The 21,633-nt window shown below is 41.0% G+C and overlaps 1 protein-coding gene across 1 annotated transcript in view; it reads right to left on the bottom strand.

The window, feature by feature from the left end:
* Positions 1-21,633, bottom strand: part of LOC128142405 (chloride channel protein C-like) — an 82,490-nt gene that overhangs the window by 3,817 nt on the left and 57,040 nt on the right. The window contains 2 exon segments of the mRNA XM_052788465.1: positions 757-853; positions 14,424-14,603. Coding sequence (XP_052644425.1) covers positions 757-853; positions 14,424-14,603 — 277 coding nt within the window.

The following is a 21,633-nucleotide window of genomic DNA, read 5'->3' as shown; positions in this document are numbered from 1 at the left end:
TAAGTTATATTGGCTTAGGGGTGAGGTTTTTCACGCTGTGAAAATTCACACACTAAGTGGTAATTACATGATAGCATAGTGCAGAAAAATGCAACAAAACTGGTATCAGCCATCAGCTGAGCTTCAGCCCTCTTGCATAGGAGTACCTGTATGCATCCTGGCACCTCATCCCATACATAATTGCCCTGCTCCTTCTCAACACTGTTTTGCCAGCCAGATTCCCATGTGCAGACCAAGCTTCAGTAATATATGACAACTTTCCAGTTGTGCCTGTATAAATTGCTCAGAACTACATTACCAGTCCTGCCTTGGTAACACATGATTTTCTTCTACCACGCTTAATGTTTACTATTCCTAAAAATCCTTTAGTCATCTATTAAAGGGAAGAATGCTACATGCTTTTCAAGTTTGAAAGCTTTTATAAACACTCATCATTCAGAGAGGTGCTATCCCATACAGAATTAAATATTATAATAATTCTGCTATCCACAGAGAAGTTGAGAGAGAGAAGATTGGAACACCCTATCTGAGCAAGGAAATTCTTTGCCAGCAGTCTTGCACAACTTCCAGACTCGATAGTTTATGACATCTGTCCCTGGGAGGTCTCTGGTCACCCTTTAATTTAAATTGTACCTGACCACTTCTTTATCTCTACCACATATATTACATCAATTCTTTGTTCATGGAGAGCTCATCCTAAATCACCCAATACACATGCTGATTAAACAAGGAAAGAACTGAAAGAAAAGAGGTTGCCTTCTCATAGGAGAGAGGATGAGAGGAGGAGAAAGTCTCATCATTTGTCTCTGGTTCAAAGATGTGCTCATTCTCCAGCAGCATGCACAGCTCTAACCTAAGGTTAGAGAAGAGGACTACATTCATTATAAGGGGCAAATTTTAAAAAGCAAGCACTCAATGCTTTAGCATCAGATATATGATGGTATCTGAAGTACTGTTTGCAGTTTTGGGCGCCTCAATGTAAGAAGGACATCAAACTATTAGAGGGTGTCCAGACGAGGGCGACCAAGATGGTGAAAGGTCTTGAGGGCAAGACTTTCGAGGAGCGGCTGACATCACTTGATTTGTTCAGCTTGGAGAAGAGAAGGCTGAGGGGTGACCTCATCACAGTCTACAACTTCCACAAGGGGGGCAGCGGAGGGGGAGGTGCTGATCTCCCTCTGGTGACCAGCGATAGAAAAGAAGCTGCATCAGGGGAAGTTTAGATTGGACATTAGGAAAAGGTTCTTCACTGAGAGGGTGGTCAGTCACTGGAACAGGCTCCCCAGGGAAGTGGTCATGGCACCAAGCCTGTCAGAGTTCAAGGAGCATCTGGGTGATGCTCTTAGTCATACGGTTTAGTTTTAGGTAGTCCTGCAAGGAACAGGAAGTTGAACTTTATGATCCTTAGGGGTCCCTTCGAACTTGAGATATTCTATGATTCTATGATTCTAGAGTATTAGTGGGCTGACCACATATTTCCCCTTCCTAAATTTCCATCAGCAATAGCAGCATCATACAGGTGTTCTCTGGTTTAGGTTTGGCTAATTAGATTAAAGGACATCACCTATCCTACATGTTCTTCTTGACCCGGATCAACCTGCTTGGCAGGACCAGCTCATGCACTGTCTAGGTTGCACCCAACAAGACAATACAAATAATAAGCAAATACAATTATCTGAATATAAGTAGATAGACTGTTGTTCCTTCCCACATCCTTCTTAAGTAACATCTACATTAAAACACAAGATGTGCAAAAAATTCATGTCATATTTTAAATCATCGGTGAAACCTTCTCTCACAGTACTGCACTCTAGAGTTCATTATGATATTTAATATTCTTGCTGAATTAGTCATGTGAAAATTGATATCTTTATCAATTATTATAACATTTCAAACCTTTCTTTATTCTCCCCTTTTGCACTACACATATAAAGCCTTGACAAGCAATATATTTAAAATCATCATTTATATCTTAGTGTTTCCTTGCTCCCTACACACACTCCATCCACACTATCCACTTCCAGCCTTTTAACTTCTATTTAGATAACAAACACCTTGGGGACCACCACAAAGCTTTTTGTTTTGCAACATACTTAACATTATGTTAACCCTGATCTGTGTTTACAACTAGGAGCTACCACAGTAGTACAAAGATGTGCAACACACTGCTAAACAATGTGCTTGAGGGACCCAGAGGAGAGCAGACACACAATCTTCATTAGGGCATCAGAGAAATACAAATGAGGTACAAAGTGGCTTCTGTGACTGGAACACCAAGTATAAGCTGGGAATTTTTCAAATAAATATTTCTGTATCCTAAAATATTGATTTGTTCAAACCAAAACTTGTTATAGAAAAATACTAGGTTTAACATAATGTCTCCTGGGAAAGATTAGTCTGCTTCAAGGTGGGATTAGCACTCCACAGCAGAGGACTTGCACTAAGATGACGTGCCTGCCAGATCCAAAAGCTGGTGATTAGTGCCCTCCCTAGGGACAGGATATGGGAGAACTAGGTTCGAACCCTTTCTCCACACTCTCCTTCATAACAAGCACATTAGTGACTATGTATGGCATGTCTTAATTTCTCCTGTTGGAGGGGTTCCATGCTGAATAAACAGGGATCTGTACAACAGGGTCCTGCCCCGTTCCTGCTGGCTGCCCTGACCAGCAGGCTATTTGTCGTTCTATTTTTTTTTTTTCCAAACAGTCTCCCCTTCGCTATTCTATACTTCTTTGTCCTGCATTTGATGAAGCTGAATCAAAACTGTAAAGAGTACAAAAAAAAATAGTAAACTTGTTATGAAATACCATTGAGCTCTCACACATGAAGAGGGAACATTAAACTAGTTTCCAATGTATTACATTAAACTGCAGTTTCATGTGTTTCGGGTCTTTTATATAGTCCACTTTTTCTCCAGCTGAAGATACTTCGGGAGCATCTACTTCCTCATTTTATCTCAGATCTGGAACACACATTTGAAGGAACCTATCCTATCACCTCCACCTCCCATGAGTTGGTTAGCATTGTAGAGCAGTCCCCTTTCTCCTGAAACAGTCAGCTGTTTCTGTCTGTAGATCCAGTCTTGAAATCTGCATTTTGTTAATGCAGACATGGCTTTGTTCTCTCATCTAAGGTTCTCAATGGGATTTATAAATAAGTATGCCTCTGGCTGGGATATAGGTATCATCCTTTTACAGGTGAAGACCTGAGTGAATATAACTTGTGGAAAAACATCACCTCTAAAGAAAATCAGTGGCACAGCCAGGAACATTAGGAGTCTGTCACCTGCTCCGACCTTTAAAGTACATCCCATTCACAGGACAAACAAGGAATTCAGTATGCTTCATAACTTTTGAAACTTTTCGATTTAATAACTGACTGGCTTTGGTTATCATAAAATCTCTTTCAGATTACTAAAGAGAACACAACACTGCAGCAGAGCTATCTGCTGAGGAAACTCCACTGAGGAAATACTTCGCCCTGGGCTCATGTTTCCCCTCCTGGGAAAGTCACTGGCTTGCCCTAAGCCTCTTGCCATGTGCATGCCAGCATATGGACATGCCACATAAACAATTAATGGACTTGGGTTTGAGGACAACGAAGAGAACACACTAAAAAGAACAGTACAGGCGTGTTACAACAGGCAAGATCTATTCCCCTCAGGCTACAGTTGGAGGAGGAAAGGGAGGAAAACACAATATACTCATAATATACTCACTACAGCAGAGGACATAGAAAAGAAGTTAATCCAGCCATGCCCTATGAATTACCTTTGGTGCGTTACACACTTTGTTCTGCAGGGATCTCGAAAGGTTCACGTTTTATGGTCTTTCACAAACAGGTCTGTAATTGTTCTAAGTGATATATCTAAGAGATATAAATACACAGATCTAAATTCTGCTCCGAGATCATCATGTACAGCTCCAAGAAGTTGATTTCAAGGATGATCACTGGGCCAGGAATACTCTCAAGACTTTAATCCTAACATGAATATATAGACATCAAGTGCGAAAGTTATGATCCACCCTGATCCTTTGCCAGACTCTGTATGCTCAGGTCCAAAACACTGTTCAGGCCTGTCCGTAGTCCAGACTTCACCATTTTCCACTTGAACATCATGGGCTGGAATTAAAAAAACAGCAACATTCACCATGAGCTGAAAGAGCAGAAACATTTGCTCATCACCGGTTTGTTGGCCGGTTTTGGCAGCTTGCAATTTGCTCGGCACCGCTCTTAACTAAACCCAGCAGGGAGTCACTTAACAGGGCTTTGGGAAGTGTGAGAGAAATTTGGCTAGTCAAAAAAAAAAAGCACACGCAAACACAATGAAGGAAATCATTGGAACATTTCTGATAAGAATCCAAGCCTATTAAAAACTGCCATATTCAGGAGAAAAATGAACATACATTATTTCACTTGGACTTCCAGAAGTCATGCTTCAGAGGTATAACAACATCACTCTTTGATGTTACATACAACATCCTTCCTATCACATCATCAAGCCTTAGAAAGCAGACCAAACATGTTTCTTGCACTATTTTGTGAGGTTTAACAGGAAGTACTAGGATTCAGACTTGGACTCTGCAATTGTTCATTTACTCTTTATTTATTTAAGAAGGAAGAAAACCCTTAAGTAGGGAATCTCATTTCAAAGATACCCTGGCAAGGCATTGCAGTAGTTTCATATGCTCTATCTGTTATAAAGCATTCGTCATGAAGGTACACCTAATTAAGATAACACATTATTATCCCAATATCCACATGTCAGATTTGGCATGGAAGTCAGGAATGAAAAGTATCTGACAGTTGATTGTGTCACTCTTCTTGTCAAGATGGCCAATTATCTGAGGAAACTACAAATTCTAAATATTGGGGGAGTGACATAAAAGAAACTGCAGCTCCAAAGTAGCTGCAAATGAACAGAAGGAAGATTAAAAGGTGATGTCACTGGCAAAAGCATTCAGGGCATGACTCTCCCAAATTGAATGGATAAAATAGTTACACAGTGGAGTGGGGGGATGAGGGAGGATTAGAGAACCTGAACCATCATTTTTAGCTTGCTTCAGAAAGCTTTAGGCTTATTTCTCCTGCAGTAATCCACCAAAGGTACCTGCATTGTTTTCATTCTTGAGTTGATTGTATCTGATGTTTTGGCCAATATCCAACTCAGTGAGGACCAGTGGTTAACATATTCTGACCAGAATAAAACAAATGTCCCTTCCATGTATTAAAAACCCACTGTCTCAGTAGTCTCAGGGCTTCTCTCAAACATGTTTAAAACCCAGTGACATCAATTACTAAATTTTGATTTATGTCAGTCAGTTTGAAAAAATTATGACAGAAGAACAGTAATAAGTAACAATAAATGGCACACTAAAATAACGCACCCTGAAACTCTCTTCATGGTCCTTCCTCATCCTAATACCTGGCTGGTGTAAATTATTTTACAATATCAACAAGTGTCTGAAAACTTGCTGCAGCTAAGACTTAGTGTCTTGCACCTTCAACTTTCACAGCAGTCAAAATGAAAGGAGTGCTTAGAGGATCTTGCAGGATTTGATCGCTGCTCTGCTCTCAGCAGAAGCTCTAGCATAGGCATGCAACTCTTGCAAAAGGGCACAACAAGAGTCACTTTTTACATGGACTGTAAAATGTAAATTCTATTTAAGAATAGTTGTTACATTATGTTCTTGGTAAGATCGCCGCTACTATACTAAATGCATTTTTCCTGGCTTCACATAGCATTGTGCCTTTTTTTAACTGGTAAAAAAGAGTATTCTGCGTGTGGTGAGCTAGACAGTGGATAAGGACTAGATCATCACATACCGGGAACTGTTCTAAAATCCACCAAATCTTCATCTTATACAGCAAAATCGCAGGGTTACAGGGTTGTTTCAGGTAAGGCAGCATAAATCATTAATGTTTACTTAATATTTTGTTCTTCAAACCAAGAAGGAGTTTTGCATGAATTTTTGGCATTTTACCTACAAGATGATCAAAAGGTTATTATCAAGTACTGGACTGAGGTTTTCCAGAGCAAAGATCAAATCCTGTCCATGCCACAGCCTTTCAAAGGATGCTGAATAAATATTTAATCTCTGTACCTCAGTTTTCAGATCTACAAACCAGGGATTTCTTCCACCTCAGAGCTATGTTTTGAGGTTAATATTCATTACTTAAGTTGCCAGCTGCCTGGTTTTATGGGCACCATCATCAGGGTGAATGAGCAGACAGTAAGTCCACAGCCTCAACATGAAAATGCAAAGGCAGCTGTTAATAAATTGCAAAAGCAAACTTAGTATTTCAAACCTACAGTAAAGCTAGATTTTAGAAAAGGATGAAGACTTAGGATCAGATTTGTATTTCCCTACCAGCTGGCTTGTTACCAGGCAGATTTTCAATTTCAGAGGAACCTACCACACATTTAAATGACAGGACAAGTATGTGATCAGTCTTTCCATTCACGCACCAGTTTTCCCCATGCCTATATTTGATTTCAACATTTAACAACACTCTGCACTTGCCTAAAAGCCACCCACATGCTGCAGCGAGGCTGCATACGTTTTTAATTTGGCTTTTTGAGTTAGCACACAGCCTCTGCAACACTCCAGTTTTCCGTCCAAAGGGCTCTGTCACAAAGTCCTACAGCACCTGCACAATTATTTGTATGGCCAAACAGGCCTACTAATTTTAAAAGTATCATATAATGTTGTTCTTTGGAAGAAAATTTTCACACTTCAGATACGAAATAAAACCACTGCCACAGACTCTATAAACCTTCCTCCATCTGTGTTATTCATGAGCTGCAGTGCCCCAGGACCCTGACAATACATGGGAGGATCATAACGTCGAGGGCTTTTGTTGAAAGTGCTGGATTCCATTTATTTTAATAGGCAAGATTACTGTATAGCGTATCACTGAAATTAACTGGATCAGCTTTTCAAAAGCAGGAGTCCAGACAGTAAAAACAAACAATGTGCTGACAGACTCTACCCTCTAACATGAAAACCAAGTAATCACAAAAGCACTTTGATATTGCCGTGAGCTCCCTAGTCCGCACACCTAAAAATAGTTTTCAAGTCCCTAACGTGCTCCCCCTTCCTTTTTTTTCTTCTTTGCTGGCTGAGTTTAAATGCAGCCTTCAAACCACTGCCAACAGTGTTTCTAGCTTTGATTAGACCTGGTAGAATCACCATTGCCCAAAACTTACAGCAAAGCCACGAGGAGGAGGAAGGAGGAAAGCTGTCCATGATCCTCTAGTAAGAAACAAAACCTCATTTTTATCTCCATTTATTGCATGAACTTTGCAGACTTCTGTGTTTGATTGAGTAACTTTGCATTCCTGTGATCTAAACTTAGCAACCTCTCCACAACAGTGCCAGAAGGAAAAGGCTCTCCAAGAAGCTTTCAAATCTGTATCAATTGTTTCAAGAGTGCCAGCAGCAAGGCTGTCGCAATAGTAAGGTAGATACTGCTAAGCTCAGTAATTAATTTATGAATTAGATGTTTCGGGTCTCAATTCATCTTTAACTTTCCATTTATCCCTAAGCTGTTGCACTGCATTGCTTACTGAAGGCAAGTACTTCTCCTTTTGCTAAGAAAAATAAAGGTATTGCCTTATTAAACAAGTGTGCGTGGACTCTGCACACATGCGCACGCACACGCCTTGAGAGCAGTGTTTCATTAGTCCCAACTGGGAGGGCAGATTAAAGAAAAATACCAGAAACCATACCTACGGCCTGACATATCTATGATACGTTGCAATGCTAGGTCTCCTTTCCCACAGCACATATCAATATGCTATGCTCAGTTTTTCTGAGGTGCTTGGCAGAAAGCATTCCTGACTCACAACAGTTTCTGTTCACTGGACTGACCAGAGGCGAGTCATACCTAATAAACTGCCATAAAATACACGTACACACACCACTTTGGATCAATGATTTCTCTGCTAAAGGATGTTACGGTGTAATACAGCTTTAAGTTTTCAACTTTGTCATATTTTCTAAACCCTGATCTCTTCAATTTACTTTCAGTTATGTGACATTCCCCTTTAGCAGAGTGAAAGCATGCATTAGCTAAACAATGTGGTTTGGATTTAGTGTTCCCATGCATCATCGTGAAAATGTTTGTCTCAGCAATAGTGTCATTACTGTTACTGGGAACAGCTGCTCTACCATGTCTTCTGATTGTGGAAAGCAGAGTATCTCCCTTCCCATACCAGTTTACAAGCAGGGAAATTAAAGCCGGGCCATCGAGTAGGAGGTTTATGAGCACACGCTGTTCTGTACCTGGCTTCCTCCTGCCACGAAGGAAGCAGAAAGTGCAGTGCAGCAAGAAGAGCAGCAAAATAAGTAATGCAAAGAGAAATGTAGTTTGGCTCCCTCCACTGGCAGTTCTTCTGGCTCCGGACCAGGGACTAACCTGAGGCAGAAATCCTCCTCTCAGGTGCAGCTCTGGCAGTCCGGCTCCATTAGACCTGACATCCTTCGAGCGAGAAATTAGAGCGGGGAGTTTGCTGCTGACCAAGCGGATGTTTACTACCTCCCCTGAGTTTCTGAGGAGGAAAGATGTAACCTCCAGTGTCCTCGCCAGCGCTCCCAGCCTCACTGAAGGAAGTTTCCACATCCAGCCCTGTGCGAACGATGGGGTCCCGCGGGGTTGGCCAGGGGTGCCCGCTCTGCGGGCCGCGCGGCTTTGGCTCAGCCCAGCTGGGCATTTGTAGGAAAGCTCACAAAACTTAGAGCTATTGGTGTGATTACACTGAGGAGCAGGCTCTAACTCACCTTTCGGAACAAGACCTTCAGAAGTAATTAGGCTTTATTTTAAGAGGGATAAAATTGGTTTTCCAGAATATTAGACCTTGTGAAGTGTCTTCAGATGGGAAGCCGTGCTTCCAGTCACTAGGCATTTCTGAAAGTCCAAGCTTTGGTAGCTTTTCAACCACACAAAACCCACAGCTTTTGAATATATTTCCTTTCTGATTTAGAGCACAAAGTTCTATTTTTTGAAAAGATCTTAGATTCCCAACTTTGTTCTGAAAATGGGAATTAGGCACTCTGAACACTTCACTTCACTTGTATCAAACAAACTTAGTTTGAGTAAGGTAATTACACAGTCAATACACTCCCATATACCATATCAAAATAAAACAATTCAAACAAACGTGGTAAACTACAAGGATTTTTGACAACTTTACCTACAATATTTTTATTGAAATTTCTTTTTGGCCCAAAAATAACAATTTCCATCAACCACAAATGCTGAAGTTTCGGTAAACTTGATGGGTGGGAAGAGATGGGTTTCTTAGGTGAAAAAATACACACAAAAATGCAGGCACGATGCCAGAAATGTCACATCCTGCACAGAAGTAGCAGAAAACCAAGTTTTACCCATTTCTGCTTAGACAGATATATTCTGTACAGTCTGCTTACAGTCAGAGATACTGTGGTTTCTGCATAATTACTTTCTCCCAATCAAATTAAATCAAGCAAAAAAAATTTTCCTTCGGCTAAAAGGTAGACAAACAAAATGCAGAGCAATGGCTAACAGCTGTGTAGGTAAGAGTGCAAAGGCAAAAACAAGGAATCCAGCCTTCAGCCTTACGACAGGAGAGCTATGTATGGTACAGATCTGAGAGGTTCAGGCATGAACAAAATGGCTTATTTTTTATGGTAAAATTCCCAAACAGGCTACTCAGTGGTATTCGTCAGCCCAGTAGTTTCTCCAGGAAAATTGTCTCATAGCCGTGTTCAAGGCAGAAATTAAGATTGCTGGGCAGCACTCCAGCTTCTGCCTCTCTGCCCCACTTCTCCTCAAAGGAAAAGGAGGGGACAGATCCTGGCCTAACAAGACACCAGCATCCACCTGCTTTTCTTCGGTGAATACCAGGAGGATTTAACTGCAGTACGGAAACCCTGCTCCTTCATTTTCCTTGGCAAAGTGAAGTAAAAGCAAGAAAAGCCACCAGCATCAGAACAGTTCCTGGAAGGAACATGGTATTCGTCAGTCACAAATATGCAGGAAACCTACATATAATAAGGCATAAACCGCATCTCAGAAAAAAAGCACCTAGGTAGAGAGCACATTGTCATCCATTTTGGTGGAAGAAATCAGAGAGTACATGAGCATTACAGATGCATGTGGAGGGAAGTGATCATCCATGGGAGGATGCACAGCACGCCAGCAAAGACGTTGCTGATGACCGTGAGGTATCATCGCCCTCCATGTTCTATCGCAGCCATGTCCACAGTCAGGGAAAAGAAATTCGTTACCTACAGCTTTCCTCCTCAAATCCTCTATGTCTTCTGTTTTTTACTGTGGTTTACATTATAAAGTAACCTCTGGCAAAGAAGATGGAGCAGCAAAACACAAGTGATGATGTGTCTAATCTCTTCATCATGTCAAAGAACCTCTTCATTGCCCCACAATGGCCCTACACCAGTACATTGTAACATATGTGGAAGTGAAAAAATAGCTCTTTTTTCAGTTTTGGTCTCACAGAAATTAGGCAGAAGCATAACTCTATCTTTTCCCACTGGAGGAGGATCTGGAGCCACAGACTAGAGCAGCCAAGGCAAGAGAGAGCCAGGGGACCTCCCAACAACTCCTCAATATGCATTTACAGCCTCACTCAGTGTCTGGCAGAAACTTCCTGGGAAGGCAGGCAGTGGTCCTATCCTCAGGTCTCTCTGAAGAATGAATTCCACCTAGCCAGGAGGGCATGCCATTTAGAGCATGACATTTATAGCTCTCAGCAGACTCTGGGCTAACACATTCATAACAGCCCAGCTCCCTTCCTGCAGTCGCTGGGGGAGACAGCGGTGGCATTTCAGCTGCAGTGCAAAAGAATAGCTTGTTTTATTCTGATGTGCAAGTATCATCAATACTGTGGGAGAAATGAAGGGGGGAAGCAAGTCCCTCAACCCTCTGCATTGCACACAGTAAGTCAATCACCCCCATCAATGCTGTTCATCAAGTTCATCAGCCACACGTTCCTCAAACTGAATTCTGCAAGGGTTTCCCAGGCATGCACAGAGCTCTGCCTATGGCAAAGTGTCAAAAGTATTACTCCAAGGAGATCTTTGTTTTGGAAACTTGCTTCTCAGCTACAGTTTGCTTCCTCTTTAACAATTTTAAAGCTAAGGAGTTTTCTTTAGTAGTTGCTTTTGGTTTTAGTCTCTACTGCTTACTCAGCTGGGGAAGATAACAGCTTCAGATTTAGGTCACCCATGTAAAAACGTGTTTGGTGATCTCATCTTGATCCCCAGTGGGTAACCATCCAGATCACAAAGAGTAGGAGAAAAATCTGGCCCCACTAGGGAGATCTGGAAGATTTGGGGTGTTTTGTTTATTTGTGGTTTTTTAATAAAATTGGAATATCTGGGTGTTTGCTACAGGCCAGCACTGAGGTGCATTTGTAGGCCCATGCAAGTTCCAGCCAACGTTGCTTGGCTACAGTCCTTGCTTTTGTAAGAACTGACATTGACCTTTTCTCTTCAAAGAGTCAGAATCAGTCATATGTATTACAAAACATAACAACACTTTGTCCTTGTACAGCAACTCTCATCACTACAGTTTCCAAGTGTGGGCAGGTACTGAATAACTTTTACATTTGGTCCAAATTTACAGTGTTTCATCCATGCTTATTTCATGAGAAGAAATGTTACAGAAAAACACATAAATGAGAAACAGTATTAAAAAATTATGAGCTGCTGCTGCCTTCATGCAAGCTTAGCAGATTGTTTGCTTCTTTCCCTTCCTTAGCCTGTTGCCCCCTTCTTTTTAACCTAATAACAACATTTTTGTACTAGAAAACAAAACAAAACAAAACAACCACGTTTGAGAATCAATAATAATGCCCAAGGCAACTCTCAACACCATGGCAATTACTTTTTGCATCTTCCCCAAGCCACCGTTTTTAAAATATGCCAGGCAAGCCACATTTCCTCCACTTTAACATTATTGATGTACTAGATGGAAAAATAACTTATCATTCTTCTGCCTGTGGTCATGTCACCTCCACATGGGATTACATTGGATCTCATAAGGTAGGAGATTGAACAGCATCCTTCTCCTTTAAGAAGTTCACAGCATTTCTCATCTTGGTCTTAACAGTTATGTGCTGCAAGAGCTGTAATTTTATGAGTAACATGGAAAACCCAAATCCTAACTGCTTATGGTTATGAATACACTAATTCCATGACACATCACATTTTTGGAGGCTTGTTTCAGAGGATGGTTGCAGAGCATTCCCTTCCTGGTGTTGGTGAGAACAGCAGAACAGCAAAGTCACCCGTGGTCCCTGCTGGGGACAAGGCACCCAGAACTCATCACACAAGTACTCAGGCCGCTGGACACGCACAGGGGCAAGAAGAGGTGTCATCAGAGCACTCCAGAATGCAAAGCTTGCTCCCAGACAACATCTCTGTATGGGTTTCAGTGGAGTGAGCAACTGACTGGCCAAAAAAGCCATTTGCTACTTCTTTGTCAACCATTTAAAACATTCATTATCTTGGTTTTACTCAAAACAGTCTAACAACAGCTCATTTATGCTGAAAGTGGCAGGGAAACGAACTTTTTCATTCATCCCTTTTAAAAGGCTCTAACGAAATGTACCATAAAAGATCTCTGGGGATTAAGCAAACCACAAGCCTACCAGAATTGTCAGGTAGCATCAGCTTTTCTCTAAAGGTGCCTCTCTTTGGGATGTGCTAGTGATCAGCCTTCCATCCCCCCTTTTCGCTTGCTCCCACAACACTTTGCTCTGCATTACAAAGCACAAGGGTATTTACATAAAGTCAGCATACTCCTCAGCAGCCTGGGACGCTCACTGCAAGGTGATTTGTTGAATTAATAAGGAAATTATGAGACTATAAATTGAATTTGAAGGAACTTTGGCTGTATCAGTTGTTAGTGTGCTTTCTAGTTTTATTGCTGTAGACAGCTGAGAAGTAAAAAAGCACACCAGTTTGTGCTATATAATGTCTTCAGATTGGTGCACAATGCAGAGTATCACTCAGAAACTTGGGGTTTAGTGCCTTAGCACATTTCTTATTAATAATGTTTATGATAGCATCACCATGAGGGAACAAGTATACATATTGTATGCAAGTATATGATACTGCACTTATTGATGTCATTACTCCCGCAGGCCACTGTGACTCAAACAATTTCTACTGTACAATTCTCATTCCGAGCAGATATTTCTCTTCCTAAAAGGTTCATACAAACTGTTTCACTTGTCAATGAAGCAAATTCACAATTTTAGTAAATATTAACACCCTTCCCATCTTCATGCTCCAAAAGGGCAGCTGACCACATTGCTATGAGGTAAGTTCATGTGATCCAGCTGCCAGTGGGTCATCCTTGAAAATTTGTTATAAAGCAGGCAAGCAGACAAGTCCTAACCAAATTTCCACTGATGGAGGATGGATAAAATTTTTCCCCATCCAAATCAACAGAAGAAAATGCTTTTATCCTTGTTTGCTCACAGATAGCTCCCAAATGCCACACAGTTAAGGCGTTAAACCAGAAGTGGATAAAAAAAATTCTCTACAAGAAAAGATGTAGAATACTATGGTCATTCATTCAAAAGACACCATGCAAATTATGAAAGATTATGATATTACAATACAAAACTGGCCATGTGTTTGTATTACAGTTATTGGAAGCATAATTCATAGGGCTTTGCTGTGTGAAGTCCTATGCAGTAGGAGTTGCATATGCATCTTCTCCTTTCCTCTAGGATACTCCAGGTGGAAATTAAGCCACTGCCTCTGCCACTGCTGAACCACCACTCAAAGGACAGGCTTAAGAGACCTTCCTGAAGGGATTAATTCAGTCTTGTAGTTGTATGAAATACAGTACCATAAGCACTTCATTTATCAGGAGATTTTATATGCTTTTGAGAGTCCCTCATATGGCAAGGATTCCTTTAGTCTAATTCTTGTTTACCCTAGCATGTTATTTCCAGTGACTCTGTTGCTTATCTCGTCTGTGATATGATTTATGTTAACTCATTTCCTGTAAAAGCATACACTAATAAAATGAAAAAAATTGTGAAGAAAGAGCGGGCCAGCTTTGAATTGGCATGGGACATTTCATGAGTAACTAGATTCAAATCCTTTTATATTACTGTTTCAGTAAACCTTTAAGGCTCTGAAGGGCAATATGCCCTTTTTCTGCAGTTCCTGTAAGATCGTTTCATTGGTGCTGTTTCCATAAATCCCTGATGCAATAGATAACCTTGTACTAGAAAGGACCTAGGTCCTTTCTTTAAAGGACACCTGCTCTTCATGCTAAAGAAAGTAGGAACAAGTTCCATATCCATCCCAAATAATCTTTACAAACAGATGCTTAAAGAGAAAATTCTGATAAATGGCCAGAAACATCACATGACATCAATTTGATAGCATTTTTACCTTTTAATAGTTCCCTGGAACACCTCTGCATGGTCTGGCTTGGGCCTGCAAACCACTGGGAATCCACCATGGCTTGTGCTTGCAAGAAGGCGAGCCAAGGAGGCAATGTTTTCCTTCAGGTGAAGGACTCTGACGCCAGGCTCCATGACGTCCCTGGCAGAGAACAATTCCAGGTTCAACCTGAAAGACACAAAGCAGACAGCCAAAGGATTATTTAGTAAACAGGAAATGAGGCATACTGTACCATGTTAGCGTTTGACGAGTTTATAATGTGTTAGTAAATTACTTCAAGATGGAAATCAATCTGCTTTATTTGCACATGTAAAAAAAAAATTAATTACCCAATAAAACTGCTTATCAAGCATTGCCTTTCTTTGTGCGAGATACATGATAAATTCAACCATATGCATGACATGGTCATCCTAGACAGGATATCATAACACTCATTTATCAATTTGCATGACTTTTCACATTAAAAAAAGATTTTTAATCTGAGCTGAAATCCTCTGGAATTCTGGCTGATATCAAATAGTTTAAAGTTAAGCACTTTGGAGAAATTCAGGCTTACGCTTATCATTGCAATAGGGTTTTTTGCAGCAGTAGCAGCTAGAAAGATAGCCCCTTCAAAGATAGCTTACAAATCATATATGGATTTTCCAGTATTTTCTAACACTTTTCAGGTTCTAGGCAAAGTTTCAGGAAATATGAACATACAAAATTGAAAAACAGGTGTACCCACTATTTCTGACAGTAGGGTGAAATGAAAAATAAAGATACTTTCTGCAAAATTCAGGAGTAATTTCTATGGAATTACAGTAGGCCAGATTCTTACAACTGAAGCCAATGAACTGCTCTAGTTTTGAGCTTGTTTTATATTATCTATTTTCAAAAAAATAAATTAATTATTCTGACTATCATCTGGACACACCATAAGCCAGAATCTCCTGTTCAGACACAGGCTGACACAAACCACAGAGACAACTGGAGCATAAATTTGCCCACATCCTGTTTTACCAATGTACCTTTCATCCCTGTGGTAAAAGCAACTCTTTCCATATGCTGTTCATTATTGTCCTCCCTCCTGAGAGACACAAGGTTATTTTTGTTCATCAGTTACTCTGACGGCTTGTGATGTGACCACCTGCCTAAGAGTAACTGAACTGAGAAGACAATGCACTTCATACATGGCACCTACACAGCTGTGAAACAAGTTTATTCTTCTTCTAAACTGGGATAGATTTAAATGAATCCTGAAAAAGAACAGTCTTATATGCGTCGAATCACGTCATACCCACCCCCAGTTATATGAAACAGACTGTAGGCAATGAAAATTTGGAACACCATCTTATGACAGATCCATGTTTCAAGGGACCAGAACACAAACTACGGAAAAATGAACCTGTCTGAACCACATTTTGCTTCCGAGTTAAAATGAGCGGTAGTTTACCTTGCAAATCAAAATGGCTGAGTGCAGAATTTAGTATCAACTACTGAAAACAGAACCTAAAAATCCTGAAGAGATGGATTTTTTCATTCTTAATCTCACTGAGTGCTACCAGTTGATGCAGTACAAGTGATGGAACTCAGTGGGAACCACAGATGCTGCTCAGGATGAGCTGCTGTCAGAACTGTGCCGCTGTGGCTGTTTGTTGCGTGAAAAACTCCACCAGAGGAATTTTATTTTTCCTAAATGAGTAGATTCCTGTTCATCTTCTGCCTTTTTTCCATCTCCATAGGCCAGATAAAAATCTGTATTTGCCTGCCTTAAGCTTTGTCGAGAAATACTATACACTGTATTACTATTAAAAGTACTGTACCTAGCAAAGTGGACACAATGTGAAAACATGATTAATGATAATAGCTACTTCCTGAATTACACGAAATATGTGCAAACCCCAAATGATTTTTTAAATAAGAGCAATGTGAATACTGTTGCATTCCAGCAGTTTCTAGAGTGTATTTCTTAGCCGTACGTAAGTTTTCTGTTGTCACAACTTCACAGTTTTGCTCTGTTGCACAGAAAGCAAATGTTCCACGTTACTGCAGAAGTCCATGAAACATCCTTAGGTTTTGTCAAATCAGCCATTTGTATAAAAGCGAGGGATAACTCGTTATACACTTTTGTGATCTTGGCTTTGTCTGTATTGTCTACATCAACTATATGCCTTTCATTGTCATCGGCCAGCTTTTTCAGATGTAAGAACGTACTAAGGAGTAGCACTGATTCACTGCTCATTGTCAGTGACATTTCTTTCAATGAGTCTTCTGTCTGTTGCTCTAAAGAATAACCTTGCTTTGGGGGTGGAGGAGACAAGCAGGCAAAAGAGTTGTTTTATGAAAGACTGTTACAAGGCCAAGGCATTTTTAAATAGAATTGGCTAAAGAAAGCCTTTACCAATAAGTTAAAATAAAAACAAGCCAAACTGGAGTTGTATCTATAGGATTGTAAGAATCAAGGATCATTCAGGTCAGAAGGGTCCTCAGCAGTTCTCTAGTCCAACCTCCTGCTGAAGGTAGACTCAGCCATGAGCTCAAACCATGCGCTTGGGCCTTTCTCCAGTCAGGTCCTAAAAATCTCCAGGCTGCGCAACCACCCTGGGCAGCCTGTGCCACTACCCCACTGTCCTCATGGTGAAAAGGTATTTCCTCATATCCATCTCATCCTCTGAAACATCTCTTGTTTCAACTTGTGCCTGTTGTTTCTTGTCCACCATGCACCATTGTGAAGACCATGGCTCCATCTTCTCAATGATCTCCAACAGTTACAGGGGGAGGGGAAGCACACTGTTAGGTGCCTTGAAAGCCTCCTCATCTCCAGGCTGAACAAGCCCCAGTCCTGCAGCCTCACAGTGCAAGCGGCCCAGCCCTGACCATCCCGGTTTGGCAGCATCTGCAATTCTGTTGAAAGTACACTCCGTTGTCTCTTCTAAGTCATTTATGGAAAAGTTAAACAGGCCAGGTCCAGGGACAGACCCTGCAGTGCTCCACTTGTTAGGCCTCCAGGCAGCGTATGATCCATTAACCACCACCCTCTAAGGCCAACCACCCAACCATTTACTGTACCATCTGGTTGTTCAGCCTCTAAACTGTAACATCTTATCTTGGACACAAGAACATTATGCAAGACAGTGTCAAAAGCCTTGCTAAAGTCAAGGTAAATGACATCTACTGCTCTCCCCTCATCCACACCCCCACTCATTTCTGCATAGAAGGCAATCAGGTCAGTCAGGCATGGATTACCTTTGGTCAATCCATGCTGACTCTTCCTGATAAGCACCTTCTCCTTCATGTGCCCAGGAATCTGTTCCAAGAGGACTCACTTTCATGATTTTCCCAGTGACTGAAGTGAGGCTGACTGACCTCTAGCTTTCTAGGATGAACTTTCAGTCTTTTTTGAACACAGGCACAATACTTGTCATTCTGCTATCACTGCGGATCTCCCCCAGTCTCCACAACCTTTTAAAGATGAAAGTCAGCAGCCTTGCAAAGACATCAGCCGGTGCTCTCTGCATCCTTAGATGCAACCTATCTGGTCTCATAGACTACTATTGCTCAAGTTTTCACAAGTAATCCCTCAATCAGTCCTTAGCTACTGCTAGTAGCTCTCCTTGAATCCTTACACTAAATTCAGAGACCTAGGAGTCCTTGTTGGTAGACAGTGAAGCAGACAAGGCATTGAGTGTCTTACATATGGCTACTGTCACTAAATCATGTGTCCAGAGCGCCAAACCCGTTCTGCAGTTGCAGATCTGGAAGTGGAGAAGGAGCCGTTTTCTTACTGCCAGGAATCCCAGGTCTCTAGCCTTCCCCATCATGGCAGTCTCCATTTGCCACCCACAACCTACCATGGTCTCCTGGTGCCTCTCCTTCTGTGTGGCTGGGAGTTCAGGCTGTTGTTAAATGGGTGCTTAACATGCCTTTACCAAATCAGCCTTCCGAGCAGCAGCCAAGATCCAAAGATGGCAAAGAAAACTCACAGAAGAGCCAGAAGGAGAGTACAAACAGTGAACAGGAGCCTAAAAACCATCCCAGGAACCTACATGCACACTGACCTCCAACAGCCATGCCAGCTGCCCAGGCCGTGCTTGCAGCCCTCCAGGTAGTCGTGCTGCCCACGGGCCAGTTAGACAGCAAATGTATGCCGTGCCCAGGCATCAGCCCCTGCGGGCAGGGTCCCTACTGTCAGTGGGTCCCTTCTCCTGCACAATTACGAGCCTGCCCAGATGCCTCCCAAGAACACTTTGCTTAGCTGGTGAGTGCCACTGCTGCTGCACGCTTGCGTTTATGCAACAAAGCCCTCGGTTTCACAATGCAATTTCAAGCAAGGACATTTCATTAACCATTTTGAGAATGCCTTTTTATATGGAATAACAAGAGGTACTTACATTTGGATTTTATCAAGTAGATTTTTCTTACATGATTAGACTTACCTCAAGGAGAGACACAGAGCTGTAGCCACACTAAAATAGATCTCACGTAAATTTTTCTTTTATAGGACATGTGAGAACATTTTCTCCAAAAATGTAATTCACTATAGTAGCGTAATGTATTACAGTATTAAGGCTATTTCACCAAAGTTATGATATCCAAGTTTCAGGTTCCTTTCAAGAGCACATGCATAAGACTGGATATAACATGGAATGAAGACAATCTATCTGCCTTATGACCTAAATAAAACAGTCATTTGGTAGGAAGCCAATATGCCTGAATGGTAAACTGTCTCGAAATGATTCATGGAAATGTAGTTCGGGCCCTGTTGCTATTAAATCCAATGGAAGTTTTCCCACTGAAATAAATTGTTAAGGATCTAACCATAACAGATCTAATCATAACATGGAGGTTTCCTTAGGCAACACGCAGTACAAGAGACCTTTACTTCAAGTAGGATTTACTCTATATTTTATGCAAGTTTCAAATTATTAAAAGGACTTAAAGGGGGGGGAGAGAAGCATAATCCTAACTCAAACACACTCCAAGGACCAAGGTGCATGAGAACACAGGCAGTGCTGCTTGCTTGGATTTATTCACACGTGCCCTCGTCTTTTTTAGCTGTCACTCCCGTCCTCCTCTTTCTGCACTGAGAATGTTTATCCATTGACTCGCCACAGGGCGTCCTGCTCAGGACAGCCCTAGGTTTTATTTGGGCTTCTTGTAAACCATTGTTTTATTGCCCTGACTGGCCACTGCATCTTGTATAAGTAGTTCTCAGGAGGTTGTTTTGAGGTTTGCTTAATGCTTGTGGTGATTTTTAGTCTGAGCATAGTCAGGACTCCAAACAATTGAGAGGCCAGGCTGGTTAGCTTAGGGGAACATCATCAGGTTGGAGGTCATCAAAATTACTTACCTGTGCTATAAACATTGGCAAGTATTAGAGCTATTCAGCTCTAGTTTCTACTATTCACGCATCTTCTGAGACTAGGGCATTCTTTTTTTTAAATACACTCCATTTGGCCAGAAAAACTGAACAGATTTATTTCGTAATTTTCATTCTAGTGCAGAACCAGCCACACTGCTATGAGGACCTGTAGCTGCTACTACATTATAAATACAGTTTATTTATATTAGCTTTCTTTCGCTCTATCATCTTTAAAGAAATCCCACTGTGAATAAACTCACGACATTGCAAGAAATTGCTTACATTTAAATACAAATTCTTTTTTTTTTCTTAAAGTTATAAAAAAAAGATTTCTACATACTTGTCACAGGCCCGCCAATTTTCTTTTCAACAAGACGTTTGGTAAAAGCAAACTATGAAAAAGCTTATCCAAAAGTTACATGCCAATATTGATCTCACTATATAACAGAAGAGTATATATGTACTACAGAAATGTTAATCATGTGCAGATGACTGAATTCAGTAGTTTTGCAAGTGAATTCTGTGGAAAAAATGGTTCTTTAAGTATGTTCACAAAATACCACTGAGATCAATAAAGGGAAACAAAAAGCTCTATAAAACCTCCTTACGCTGGAAAAGGACACTATTTAAATTAAATTAATTTTAAAATTAATTTGCTCCACTCTGTGCTAACCCCTGAAATAGGCACATTCAAACTGATCTAAAGCTAATTAAACCAATAAAATCACCGTGTGCATTGATGTAAGTGCAGGCATGTTAGTGATATGCTTTTGTTTAATTAGATCTATTTAAAATCAGTTTTCAGTGGAACTTTGCATGGCAGACAAGGCCTACAACTCCTTGCTGTCTCTATTTTAGTTGAACACTAAACTGAGTGAGAAATTCTTCTAGTTAAATGAGGAGCCAAAAGTTTGGCAGAGTTCAGTCTCCGTTCAGTATATCTACAAATATTTACATTGACTGTAAGAGGACAAGCTTCCCAGCATCCCCTGGTCCTGGCCCCCTCAATATCCTTAAATGAGGGGACATTTAGCTATTCACTCTAAAGGCCTTTTGATAGTACAGCACTTATTGTGAAATGTGTTGTTTGGGTTAGCTGAATGTCTCTGTCACTTATTTCCCAGCGAGGATTTGAAAGTTATATATGTTCAGCAACTACTGTATGCTAAAGACAAATGGATTTCCACAAGGTCTCATAATCTGCTGGGAAACTGTCTCTCTCTAATGCTTGAAAAATTGCAGAACAAAAAAGAAACAAAGGAAACAGACAAGAAAGCCTTTGTGTTTTGGAAAAGAGATGGATTGGGGGGGGGGGGGGAGAATGTTGAATGTTTGGGACTTTTCTGCCAAGAGTTTGCTTTTCTGTTCCTTTATCCCTTATGAAGTTTTTCCCACCAGCACTGTCAGCACAAAATACTACTAAGTTAGAAAAATAGCAGCTCCTACCCACTTTGCATAGATGTAGCTGTTTATACGAGGGCATTTAGCTTTAAAAAAAATGAATTAGGTTGTGCATGAGACCTTGGGATAAGCAGGTAAAGGATCATGTGAGTGGATCCACATGCTGGAATTACTCAAACAGCAGCTTAAAAACTATGGCCTCAGTGCACCACATGCAAAACCGTAGATAAAAACACAAAGGTCATGGTTCTTGACTTAGTTTTCACAGTGCAAGTCCAAAACCAAATTTACAGATTGTAACTAGCAGCCTACTTTAGCCAGGTCAGTATGAAGGGGAGTACGGGCATCTAAATATTCAGAACTACTGATGGTGCCTGCTCACTACTTCCACCCAAACCTGAAGGCATCAGAACACATTTGGTGTTTCTATTCAGAACTGTGCATTTGCCCACG

Source organism: Harpia harpyja, chromosome 5, assembly GCF_026419915.1.
Source record: "Harpia harpyja isolate bHarHar1 chromosome 5, bHarHar1 primary haplotype, whole genome shotgun sequence".
In the NCBI taxonomy this organism is placed as follows: Eukaryota; Metazoa; Chordata; class Aves; order Accipitriformes; family Accipitridae; genus Harpia; species Harpia harpyja.
This window is presented reverse-complemented; position numbering and strand designations above follow the sequence as displayed.